General features: G+C 43.0%; 1 protein-coding gene across 2 annotated transcripts in view; it reads left to right on the top strand.

Annotated features, from left to right (window-relative positions):
* Positions 1–2,083, top strand: part of ANKRD24 (ankyrin repeat domain 24) — a 57,130-nt gene extending 55,047 nt beyond the window's left edge. For both annotated transcript variants that reach the window (XM_060232613.1, XM_060232614.1), the window contains one exon: positions 1,905–2,083. In XM_060232613.1, coding sequence (XP_060088596.1) covers positions 1,905–1,982 — 78 coding nt within the window. In that variant the 3' untranslated portion in view covers positions 1,983–2,083. The remainder of the gene's footprint in view (positions 1–1,904) is intronic.
* Positions 2,084–13,328: the final 11,245 nt, after the last annotated feature.

The raw sequence follows: 13,328 nt of genomic DNA, 5'->3' as shown, positions 1-13,328 counted from the left end.
CCCGCTCTATACTCTGAATCTCAGAGTGGTCACAATCTCCTTTACCTTCCCCCTCCCCCCACAACAGACACCCTGTGAGGTAGGTGGGGCTGAGAGAGCTCTTACAGAAGCTGCCCTTTCAAGGACAACCTCTGTGAAAGCTATGGCTGACCCAAGGCCATTCCAGCAGCTGCAAGTGGAGGAGTGGGGAATCAAACCCGGTTCTCCCAGATAAGAGTCTGCACACTTAACCACTACACCAAACTGGCTTTCTAGTGCGAAATCGGTGTAAATAAAACTAGTATTATCCCAAGGGCTCATCCCAAGTATTATCCCAAGGACACCTGCTATGAGCTCAAAGTGTTAACGAACATGACTTGGGGAATAATTTCACATGCATTATATTGGGAATCTCATGCATTACATTGGAAATAATTTTGTTCTTGTTCTTTTTTTCAGGATTGCTTGGGTTGTTTTGGGAATCCTTATAACATCTCTGCAGGGCGGGTGGGAGTTATAGAAAGACAGGGCAGATTTTTAAGAGCACTGAATGTGGTCCCAGACAGGCATCACTTCCCATGGAGGGCCACTTTCCCCCAGCAAACCATAACCTATGGTCAAAAACCCACTGATTTCTGAAACTATAGGAAAACCTTCAGGTCCTGTGGACTGGATGCAGAAATGAAATGAATGTCAGCACCATGAGCATCCTTCCTTCTTTTGAACTGCCTTTTGACTCCATTGGGGGGGGGGGATCTATCTTGAGCCATACTGCTAAGCAGGGGTGGAATTCTAGCAGGAGCCCCTTTGCATATTAGGCCACACCCCTGATGTAGCCAGTTCTCCAAGAGCTTACAAGGCTCTTTTTTGTAAGCTCTTGGAGGATTGGCTACATGAGGGGTGTGTGGCCTAATATGCAAATGAGCTCCTGCTAGAATTCCACCCCTGCTGCTAAGCAAACAAGAGTAAGAATGCCCTTTAGGAGATTTATATATATATTAATTTATTTCTGGGATTTCTATCCCACAAAGGCAGGCTCAGAGATGCGATTCACCGAGTGACCAATTTCTTTCACTGGTCTTGCTTCTGTGCCTTTGAGAGCAGCCTAAGTGGCAGAAATTAAGCATGGGAGCATCCCCCTGCGCATCCCTTCATCTCCGCATTGCGATTTCTGAGCTGTTAAAGGTTTTTTAAGAAACAGGGATGCCAACTGGACATCAAACAAATATGTATTAATTTCTATTTCACACATGGTCTATGGTTCGGTTCAGGGCTTTTTTTTTTTGGTAGCAGGAACTCCTTTGTATATGATGCTACACCCCCCTGATGTAGGCAATCCTCCAAGAGTTTACAGTAGAAGAGCCCTGTAAGCTCTTGGAGGATTTGGCTATGTAAGAGGGGTGTGGCCTAATATGCAAAGGAGTTCCTGCTACCAAAAAAATAAAGCCCTGGTTCAGTTTGCCAGCTGTTTTCCTGATCTGGGCTCTTTAGTTATAACAGTGGCATGGCAGGCAGAAATTCAACAGGGAGGCCTCTGCGTCTCTGAGCCCGATGAGCACGGGAACCTCCCATTTCCTGATTTCACCTTTAACGGCTACAGAAATTCAACAAGCGAGGCTTCTCTGCCCCACCTTTGTCCAACATCTGTCTGTCTGGGGAGCGCAATTTTTAAAGACAGCTAAAGCAAGAAAATCGGGCCATAGTCTTCACAAAGAGAGCAAAGGTCCAAGTGGGCAGCCATGTTGGTTTGAAGCAGTAGAACAAAGTAGGAGTCAAGTGGCACCTTTAAGACCAACTGAATCAAACTTTGTTGGTCTTAAAGGTGCCACTTGACTCCTACGTTGTTCTAAAGAGAGCAAAGATAGGATGAAATCAGGGAACTCCAGTGCACTCCTGCTGACCTGCCTACCCGATTTCCTTCCCAGGGCCACATGGACGAAGACATCCAGAGGATTCTCTTCCAAATCTTGAAGATGCAGAGGCTCCAAGAGCAGGGAAGATGAAGCAAAAGGGTGGAAGGAGCCGAGCTCTGACTCTGGGGGGGCGGGAGGGGAGGAAGGCCGAGCTATTCCTTACAGGGGGATTCTAGAGAACTTGCACAATCTCCTTCCCTCTACACATACACACCAGCTGGCCGCAAGGAAGATGTGGCCTCTCCCAGTTTGTCAATCTCCATGCCATGCCCGTGTAATACCTGTCTTCCAGCAGCGTGTGCAAGAAGGGGGGGGGGAATGCCACCTTTTCCCCCCCACCAGCAGCTCCACACCCTCAAACAACTGCCTGGCAGAAAGAAATCTAGCACGGTTCTTCATGCCCAAACGTCTTTTCCTGCTGTCCATGTTGGATTTCTGCCTAGCACTGTGTTTAAAGGCATTGATGGGGAGGGGAGGGGAAAGAGTGACAAACCATGTGGGGTGGTGGGCATGGGTGGATTGGTGGTCCCTGCCCCAAGGAACTGACAAGTGGATTCTGACAGCGAGGGGGCCATGAAAGGGGAAGAGCAATCGTTTGGTGTCTGACCCCCAGGCTTGCCTATGACAGGCTGTGTATATCCTGGGTTCCAGGAAATTTTCAGAGGGCACAGGGCCCTGATTTTAAGCATACACTTAGTAACATGCAGGGGTGGAATTCTAGCAGGAGCTCCTTTGCATATTAGGCCACACCCCCTGATGTAGCCAATCCTCCAAGAGCTTACAAAAAAAGAGCCTTGGAATCTCTTGGAGGATTGGCTACATCAGCAGTGTGTGGCCTACTATGCGAAGGAGCTCCTGCTAGAATTCCACCCTTGATAATATGGAGTAGGTTTCTAGTTCTCATGGCTGCAAAAATATGCTTGGTACATTTTTAGGTCCCACTGTAAGGTTTTGGGTTGCATTCAGAGGGTCTCAGAGAAGCATTTTGAGTGTTGTTTAAACTGACACATCAAAATGTTCCTTAGCGCCTGCTCTCTTTGGTCCGAATTCCATCCCTAAGCTTTCCCACATTTTCTAAAATACTCCCTCAATACTCCAGCATTTGCACTGCCTGGCCACCAGAGGGCGTTTGAAGCTCAAAAGTGTTTTGAGCCAGACCTCTTGCGTTAAAGAAAGGGAGAAAAAAAAATCTGGATTGTTTTCTCTGCTTGTGGGAGGATCTTTGCATGGGGTGGGGGGTGGGATGGGGGGTTGTGTCCTGTTTCCCTGTCCCTATAATAAGCAAAACAGAAATTATGCGAAAATATGGAACCGATCTTTAGTTTGCATAATTGATGCTTGGGCACAGCACTGATCTTTTCTGAGTGCAATATTTTTGTACATTTTGGGCTTCGCATTTGGGGAAAGAGAAGCAATTGCTGTCACACCCCCTTTGTGGGGTTTGTTGTGGATGGGGTGGTAGGCTGAGCTAAGGCTGAGCAGATCGCAAACTATTTGGGGACTGTTGGCTGATTTCTAGGACATCCCTGAGCATAGGATGGCCAGTTCTTTCCTGGCAACTAGTGGAGGATAGAGGTGAATTTACAAAAAAGAGAGAAGAAGGCCCAGGCGACATTGCTGGCATCACACAGGAAGTGTCATCATCGCACCAGCAAGGTTGGGGTGATGTTCTGGTATTGGGGGGAAAACTCTATGGTAGAAGCATTTAAAAAAAGAAGAAGAGTTTTTGCCAAAATACTATAATGCCACCCAGACATCCCTGGTGTGATGACATCAGGGGTGGAATTCTAGCATTTGCATATTAGTCACACCCAGGGCTCTTTTTCTAGCAGGAGCTCCTCTGCATTTAGGCCACACCCTCCTGATGTAGCGAATCCTCCAAGAGCTTATGGGGCTCTTAGTACAGGGCTTACTGTAAGCTCCAGGAGGATTGGCTGCATCAGGGGTGTGTGACCTAATATGCAGAGGAGCTCCTGCTAGAAAAAGAGCCCTGGGCCCCACACCCCATGACACCAAGCCAGTCAGAGCTGTGTTCTTGCTCAGAAAAAGCCCAGCATATTAGGCCACACACCCCTGATGTAGCCAATCCTCCAAGAGCTTACAGGGCTCTTCTTACAGGGCTACTGTAAGCTCCAAGAGGATTGGCTACATCAGGGGTGTGTGGCCCAATATGCAAAGGAGCTCCTGGTAGAATTCCACCCCTGGATGACATCACTTCCTATGTGATGCCAGCAATGTGGGCTGGACCTTCATTTTTCTCCTGGTAAGACCCCCCACTAGCTAGCTGATTGGTGGTTGGGGGGGCAGGGCCTGGTGGCAGGGAACCCTCATCTCCACCGGGGGTCTGGCAACTCCAGCCTAGCCCCACCTGGCTGCTGGATTCTTGCAATGTATATCCTGCTACGTAGCCCTTGATCAGATCCAGCAGGGGATATCCAAGAACCATTTCAGATTTCCCAATGGAGGCAGCAAATCCATTGCAACTCCCCCGCCCCCAGTAAGTTGCAGCTCCATAGGGTCTAGATTCACACCAGAACCCTGGGTAAAGAAGGTTAATTCTCCCCCCCCCCACTCCCACCCCGCTACCATTTTTGTACTCTGAATGCTGTTATTTGTCCCATTGACGAAAACGTACAGGCAGGGGGGAGGAAAATAACTTGAAGCGGGGAAGGGTCAAGTTGTGAGAACCGTGGGGAGAAAAGAGTTTTCTCTTCCATGCTCTACAGTGCCACAGCTAGGCTCTGATTTTAAAGATCTAAAATAAGCGAATCCCTTATCGCTTCCAGATTGGCCCTTACCTTCCAATATAAGAACAGAGACTCAGGGCCAAATGACAGAAGACTTTTTAACATGTCAGGTCCAGGGCTTGTTCTTCAACACAGTTTCAGAGCAACTGCAGAGGATATGTGTGCAGGGTTGTTGTTTTTTTTTGTAGCAGGAACTCTTCTGCATATTAGGCCACACACCCCTGATGTAGCTAATCCTCTAAGAGATTACAGGGCTCTTCTTACAGGGCCTACTGTAAACTCCAGAGGATTGGCTACATCAGGGGGTGTGGCCTAATAGCCAAATGAGTTCCTGCTACAAAGAAAGCCCTGGGTGTGTGTAATGTTCAAAGCCCAAAGAGGCCCACTTTGGTTCATGTGCAGCTTTAAACTTATGCAAATAAATTCTCACTGGGCATAGAGTTTTCAGCTGGTGGCTGGCACCAGCGAGAGACTGACGGCAGGATATAGGGAGGGGCTGTTGACTCAACAGCATGATGTCATTTCCAGCGGAACCCGGAAGTGGCTTCACACCGTCCTGGGATTCAGAGGAACCTCTATGGCCTTTACCATAAAGCATCATACTGTTCTAGGATTTAGGGGAACCTCTGTAGTCTTTACCAAGGATTTCCCATGGATCCTATAGCGATGTGAGGTTACTACTGTATCTGGCCAGAAATGATTCCTTCCTTCCTTCCTTCCTTCCTTCCTTCCTTCCTTCCTTCCTTCCTTCCTTCCTTCCTTCCTTCCTTCCTTCCTTCCTTCCTTCCTTCCTTCCTTCCTTCCCTCCCTCCCTCCCTCCCTCCCTCCCTCCCTCCCTCCCTCGCAGTTCTCGAAAACATCTGATGCTTATTCTGTGTGGCTCTTACATTAAGCAAGTTTGGCCAGCCCTGCTCTAGCCCAGTGGAGATCTGTTAGATGTAGCCCCTATGCTTTTCTTAAACTTACTCTTCTGACTCCGTCACACAGAAATTTAACAGTTTTGTCCCATCTCAGAGTCACACTACGCCGTAAGAAATGTTCCCTGTTGAATATCCGGCATGTCAGGCTGCAGTTAGGGCACCAAAGTAAAATCAGAGGGGAAAGCTAGGGGTAATTCACCTGCACAATTAGAAAAGAAACTCTTTGCTATTAGTTCAGGCATAAGCCAACAAGAGGCAGATCTGTCTTTTATGTGGCACAGGACTGATGGCTATGATGATACCATGTCCCCAAGGAACACAAGAGTGCTATTTCCCTGCTGAGTGGGTGGTATAGGGTTACCAGCCTTCTGCTGGAGACTGGAGATGTCCTAGAATCCCAACTGCTCTCCAGACCACAGAGATAAGTTCCACTAGAGGAAGTGGCACCATTGGAGGGTAGACTTCATGGCATTATGCCCCGTTGAGGCCTCTCCTCCTCAAATGCCACCTTCTCTAGGCTCCACCCCCAACTCTCCAGACCAGAACTGGGCAACCCTTGGATGAAGCCAGAAGGCAGGACGGGTGGGAATGCAGGAACTGTATTAAAAACCAGCCTTGTAAGCCAATCAGTAGTTCTTTTCATCCACAGCAATAAACCATCAGTCACACCCATTCTAGGTCTTTTGTTCGTGTCCCTTCTTTTAAAGAACAGGTCCGCAATTAGCAGACCCGCCAGGTGCCAGCTCTTTCTGTAGCATCGGAACTGTGACGCACGCCAGGTAGGATATTCAGCAGGTCCCAAATTAAGCAGCAAAGAAGAAATTGGATTTATACCCCACCCTTCACACTGAATCTCAGAGTGGCTCACAATCTCCTTTACCTTTCTCCCCCACAACAGACACCCTGTGAAGTAGGTGGGGCTGAGAAAGCTCTCACAGAAGCTGCCGTTTCATTGACAACTCTGCGAGAGCTATGGCTGGCTCACGGCCATTCCAGCAGCTAAAAGTGGAGAATCAAACCTGGGTCTCCTAGATAAGAGTCTGCGCACTGAACCACTACACCAAACTGGAAGACCCTGTGTATAGAATTTGTTCCTGCTGAGCAGATACTGAAGGCACGGCACCACCTCTCAGGTTAGTGTCCTGCCTTCAGGTCAGCTGTGAGACTTTGGCACCATTTGTCAGGAAGAAAGAACATGACACAAACTGCTTGCTGGGTCCAAATTTCTGCCCTGCCAGACCGCAGGGCTTCAAGGACCTTAGGCCAGGATTGTGCCACAGCTGTTATTTCTGCAAGATTAAAACAAGCTGCTGGTCCAAAGCTGCCATTTTGCAATCCAGATCAGGGACTCTCGAGCTTTTTGAGCTGGTGGGCATCTTTGGAATTCTGACACAGGGTGGGCACATCCACAAAATGGCTGCTACAGGAGGTGGATCCACAAAATGGCTGCCGCAGTTTACTTTCAGTCACACCATGAAGATTCAGATGCTGTAGTGGCAGCACCTGGCTGGCTGGCTTGTGAGTTCCTGTTGCTTTGGGCTCCTCCCCCACATTCTACATGTGCTTTTCTCTCTAGTGGTCAATTTAATATTACATCAGTTTATGTCCAGCACAGCTCCCTCCAGATTTAAACTGCAGGTTTTTATGACAGATATAAACATGTAATATTGAATCAAGCACTTGTCTGTTGCACACTGAGCCCTACTTAAGGAATGGGTGGTATAAAAATTGAATAAAATAGATACATAATAACAGCCCTGTAAGAGCCCTGTAAGCAGGAACTCCTTTGCATATTAGGCCACACCCCTTTATGTCACCATTGTTTAACATAGGGCTTTTTGTAGAAAAAGCCCAGCAGGAATTCATTAGCATATTAGGCCACACACTCCAACACCAAGCCAGCCAGAACTGTGTTCTTGTGTGTTCCTGCTAAAAAAAAGAGCCCTGCTTAATAAAGTTTTGTTGTTCAGTCGCACAGTCGAGTCCGACTCCATGGACAAAGTCACGCCAGGCCCTCCTGTCTTCCACCATCCTTCAAAGTCTGCTCAAAACATAATAAATAGAGAGAGCTAAATATGTGTGGAATAGAAAATTAACTCTGAAGAATGAGGAACTTACAAGTGAGGAAAATTAGAATGCTGAAAAGCCCTTTGCTGCAAAGGGGAGCAAATTCTGTTTCAAAAGCTGCTTCCAAACAGGAAAGGAAATCACTCAGCCACAATGACTGAGGGAAGAATTTATTATCCGCTAATGTGAGGGCCAAAATGGCAGGACCCTTGTGTCAATTTAGCATTGCTCAGACAAATATTATCTATGGTGGGAGACAAAAATGACCCCATCCCATCACCTCTGCCTCTCAGAACAGCTCATGAACCTTCCATTCTGGTTCCCAACAACTCCTTAAAGACAGCACTAAGTCATCATAGAATCACAGAGCTGGAAGAGGCCATACAGGCTAGCTAGTCCAATCCCCTGCTCAGTGCAGGATCAGCCTAGACAAGTGTTTGTCCAGTCGCTGCTTAAAGACTGCTAGTGAGGGTGGAGCTCACCACCTCCCTAGCTGATTCCTACCTAGTGCGTGCCCAGTAGGGATTTCCTTACTCTTGCATTTCTGCTGCAGATCCTGGCTGGTGGGTGGGGGCAAACCATAGCTCCATTTTACCTCATTATAGAGTCAGTCCAGACTCTAGACTGCAGAAGCCAGAACTGAAACCTTGGAAATTGAGTCACTGGCTGAAAATGTCCAATGATGGAGAAAACTGAACCAGATGGATAGAGCCATTTGGTAAAGGCTGATCATGTGTGTGAGTGTCTGTGTGCATGAGGAGTGAAAAGCATCAGCGGAACCACCTTGGAGTGAAGACTCATTAAGACTGATGAATTCCCCTGTCTGAGAGTGAGTGGTGACTTCCAGTTTTGGCAGACAGCTCCCATTTGATTGAATAGTCAAGGAACAGTTATAAATATTCAAATCACTAGCTTAATTCATCAAGAAGCATTTAACAAAACTTTTAATAGATTTTAATATCCCTAACAATTTTTTTTAAAACCCTGCCACCACCTATTCACATACACCTGCTGAGGTGACCTTGGGTCAGCCACAAGTTCTCTCAACAGGTTCTGATGTATATAGAAACAATAACAAAACAGTGCTCTGGGGAAAAAAAATCACTTCCACGCTATAATGTGTGTATATATTCTATTTTAACACAGTACAAATAACGTTCTCAATACCCAATCATACAGTTCCTTTCCTTAAGGACACAGCCTTACACAGTATATCCAGAGTCAGGGCCGGCGCATGGGAGTAGATTAAGTAGGTGGTGGTCTGGGGCGCCACCTGGCTTAGGGCGCCAGGGGCACCCCCTCTCCTCATGTGCCACGAGGGGCATGGCAGCGAGCACTCTCAGAGCCTGGCTCTGAGCAAGCCTGCTGCCTTCTTGACCATGCTGCTCCATGGAGCCACAGTTTGCTTTGTTCAGATCAACTGAGCCAGAAACAAGTTTTGAATTTTATGAGTTGATCTGTGTTTGAAAAAAGCAAACTGTGGCTCCGTGGAGCAGCATCAGTGAGAGATAAAGGCTGAAGAAGGACCGGAGACACAAAACCATGAAGCCTAGGAGTACGGTCCCATTCTCTCTCTCGTGAAAACCCATTTTCTCTTTGGGAAATTACATCCATGTTCACAGTTTAATACTGGCGGGTTCGTATCTACAGCAACATCAGAGGAACGGACTTGAGGCATTGGCCCATCAGAGCGCTGTGTGGACTTTTAATGGACCGTTTAGAAGCCAAATGAGAACTCTGGGTATACTGTGTAAGGCTGTGTCCTTAAGGAAAGGAACTGTATGATTGGGTATTAAGAATGTCATTTGTACTGTGTTAAATAGAATATATACACACACTATAGTGTGAAAGTGAATTTTCTTTCCTGTGCACAAGTTCGCTCAAAGCTGAGAGAGCTCTCTCAGCCTCACCTACCTCATAGCGTGTCTGTTGTGGGGTGCGGAAGGGAAAGGAGATTGTAAGCCGCTCTGGAACTCCTTTGGGTCGCGAAGGGCATGGTATAAATCTAAAACTCTTCTTCTTCAACATCTCCTGCATAATTGTACACATCTCCTACTGGAAGCCAGTTTGGTGTCAGGGGTGGGGAACCTTTTTTCTGCCAAGGGCCATATGGATATTTATAACATCATTCGCGGGCCATAAGAAATTATCAACTTAAAAAACAGTGCTCCACTGAGGGAGAATGATTCAGGCCAGCAAAATTAATGCAAATAATTGGTTTTTGGGGTTTTTTGTTTCAAACAATTTTATTAGTAACATATGGTAATAAATTTCAATTTCTTACATCATTAATAATTACTTTTTAAATCTATCCCATATATTACTTTCTACCCAACCCTCCCCCCGTTACTTGACCCCCGCCGGTGTTATATACTTAAAATCTTAATATTAAAGGTACCCTTAATTAATAAAAACCAATATTAATATCCTCCTCCCTCTTGTACTTAGTCATTATCAAAAATTGTCCAATGTCCTTTATTTTCCACTCTTTTTATACGTATCTTCTGAACTTTTCCCACTCCATCTTAAATACTTCTAAATCATAGTCTCTTAAGGTTCTTGTTAACTTGTCCATTTCACTCCATGTCATAACTTTTACAATCCAATCCCATTTCTCTGGTATTTTGTCTTGTTTCCACAACGGCGCATACAATGTCCTAGCAACTGAGAGCAAGTACCAGATTTAAGTTCTATCTTCTTTTGGAAATTTTTCCCATTTGTAATCCCAACAGAAAAGTCTCTGCAACTTTGTTAAATTCATATCCCAAGATCTTAGAAATCTCTTGTTGAATCATCTGCCAATACTTTTTCGCTCTTTCACAAGTCCACCACATATGGTAGAAAGAACCTTCATGTTTTTTACATTTCCAACATCTGGCATCTTATTGTTCATCTTTGCCAACTTTTTAGGAGTCAAATACCATCTGTACATCATCTTAAAACAATTTTCTTTAATACTCTGACATGTTGAGAGTTTCATAGAGGTCTTCCACAAATGTTCCCATGTATCCATCTGTATTTCTTTATTGCCCACTTAATCATTTGAGATTTCACTACTTCATCTTCTGTAGACCATTTTAAAAGTAATTTATAGATTTTCGAAATTAATTTTTCATTATCTCCAAGCAGAACTTTATCCATTTCTGTTTGTTCTCGTCTTATTCCTTCAGTTTTAACATCGCTTTCCACCAAACTTTTTATTTGTTGCATTTGAAACCAATCATATTTATTATTCAACTCTTCAGCAGTTTTCAATTCTACTTTACCGTTTTGTATTTTTAGTAATTGATTATATGATATCCCTTTTTCCTCTCCTGTCTCAGCTGTTATTCTTATTACTTCTGCTGGCACTATCCATAGTGGTTTTCTCTCATCACCATATTTCTTGTACTTCGTCCAAATATTTAGTAGATTATTTCTTATATAATGGTGAGAAAAAAACCATCCAACTTTTTCTTTCCATAGTACATATAAGCGTGCCAGCCGAATTTATTTCCATGACCTTCCAACGTTAAAAGTTTTTTATTCAACAGTGTCACCCAATCTTTTATCCACACTAGACAAACTGCTTCAAGATATAATCTTAAATCTGGTAGTTGAAATCCTCCTCTTTCTTTAGTATCTGTTAAAACTTTCATTTTAATCCTTGGTTTTTTTCCCGGCCCATACAAATTCTTAAATCTTTTTTTGCCATTTATTAAAATGTTTACTGTCTTTCACAATCAGAATAGTTTGAAACAAATACATTATTCTCGGCAAAATGTTCATCTTAATTGCAGCTATTCTGCAATTGGCAGTGACAATTCTGCAATAAGCAGTGACAAATTAAACTTGTTCCATTTTATCATATCTTCGTCCATTTTACGCCATAACTTTTCATAATTGTTTTTAAACAGATCTTCATTGTTATTTCCACGCCCAAATATTTTACTTTAGGGGTAACTTCACATCCCGTTAATCTCTGCAATTCCTTTTGTTTACTTACTTGCATATTTTTACACAATTTTTTTTACTTTTCTTTATTAACATAAAGTCCCACCAATTCTCCAAAATCTTGTATTTTGGCTAACAACAAAGGTGTTACTTGCATAGGATTTTCATTTATAAACATTATATCATCTGCAAATGCTCTATATTTATAGGAAAATCCTTTAATTCGCGTTCCTTCAATTTCTTCATTATCTTGTATTTGCATCAATAAGATTTCAAGAGTCATTATAAACAACAATGGTGAAAGCGGACAACCTTGCCTTGTACTTTTGCTGATTATCATTTCTTCTTTAAAATCTGCTTTTATACATAACCTTGCACGTTGTTCAGTATAAATTGCTTTTATAATTCTTATAAAGTTTTCCCCCAACTTTATTTTCTCCATTACTGCAAACATAAAGTCCCAATTCAAATTATCAAAAGCGTTCTCTGCATCCGCAAAGAATAATGCAACTTCCTTCTCTGGATGTCTTTCATAGTATTCTACAATATTTACAACAGTTTTAATATTGTCTCTTATTTTCCTTTTAGGAGAAAACCTGCTTGGCTTCCTTTATAAAGTTTATTAGATATTGTTTAAGCGTTCCGCTAAGATTCTTGTGTATATCTTATAATCATTGTTTAATAATGAGATTGGTCTATAATTCTTTACATTAGTGACATCTCTATCTTCCTTCGGAATCAATGAAATTACTGCTTCCTTCCATGTATTTGGTATTTTCCCATTTTTTCTTATCACATTTATTAATTTTTGAAGTTTCGGTATTAATTCTTCTTTAAACGTTTTAAAATTTTTTGCCATAAATCCATCTGGTCCAGGTGCCTTTCCAATTTTCATTGCATTAATCGCTACTTCAATTTCTATTTTTTCAATTGGATCATTCAAAACTTTTTCCATATAATCAGTTAAGGGTGCTATTTTAATCTTCTGCTAATACGCTTCCATCTTTTCCTTCTTTACTTTAACACCTTTAAATAGTTTAGCATAATATTTTAAAAATTCTCTCTTTATTCCTTCTTGATCTACCATCTCTCTTCCATCAGCCACAATTTTATTAATAATTTTACTTTCTGTCTTTTTCTTCAATTGCCAGGCCAAATATTTTCCAGGTTTATTCACTCCCTCGAAAGATTTCTGTTTTAATTTCTTCAAATTCCATTCCAATTCTTTATTTAACAGATGTCTCAATTGTGCTTGCAATATTGTAATCTCCCTTATAATTTTCTTTTTTCCTGGCCTTTTCCTTAATTCACCTTCTTTTTTCTTAATTTCATTTTGAATGTCCAACATCTGTTTATCTTTTGCTCACTTGTCTTTATTATTCAATGTTATTAGTAATCCTCTCATTACTGCCTTGTAGGCATCCCATACCGTCTGAAATTCTATATCTTCTCTGTCATTTACTTGAAAGTACGCTTTGGTTTCATTTTCTAGAGATGTCACTATTTCTTTATTTTGTAGAAAATATTCATTTAATCTCCGTCTTCTTGACTTTTTCGACAGTTTTGTAATCCACATTATTGGGTTATAATTAGCTCCTATTTTAGGTAATATCTCTATTTTCTTTGTTATAAGTCCCAAATCTTTAGTACCCCACAACATGTCAATTCTAGAGAAAGAGCTATGTCTAGCTGAAAAGAAGGTATAGTCCCGTACTTCAGGATTAAACTTCCTCCATATATCTTCCAAACTCTCCTGTTTAACCAATTCA

This window comes from Heteronotia binoei, chromosome 2 (assembly GCF_032191835.1).
Source record: "Heteronotia binoei isolate CCM8104 ecotype False Entrance Well chromosome 2, APGP_CSIRO_Hbin_v1, whole genome shotgun sequence".
Taxonomy (NCBI): Eukaryota; Metazoa; Chordata; class Lepidosauria; order Squamata; family Gekkonidae; genus Heteronotia; species Heteronotia binoei.
This window is presented reverse-complemented; position numbering and strand designations above follow the sequence as displayed.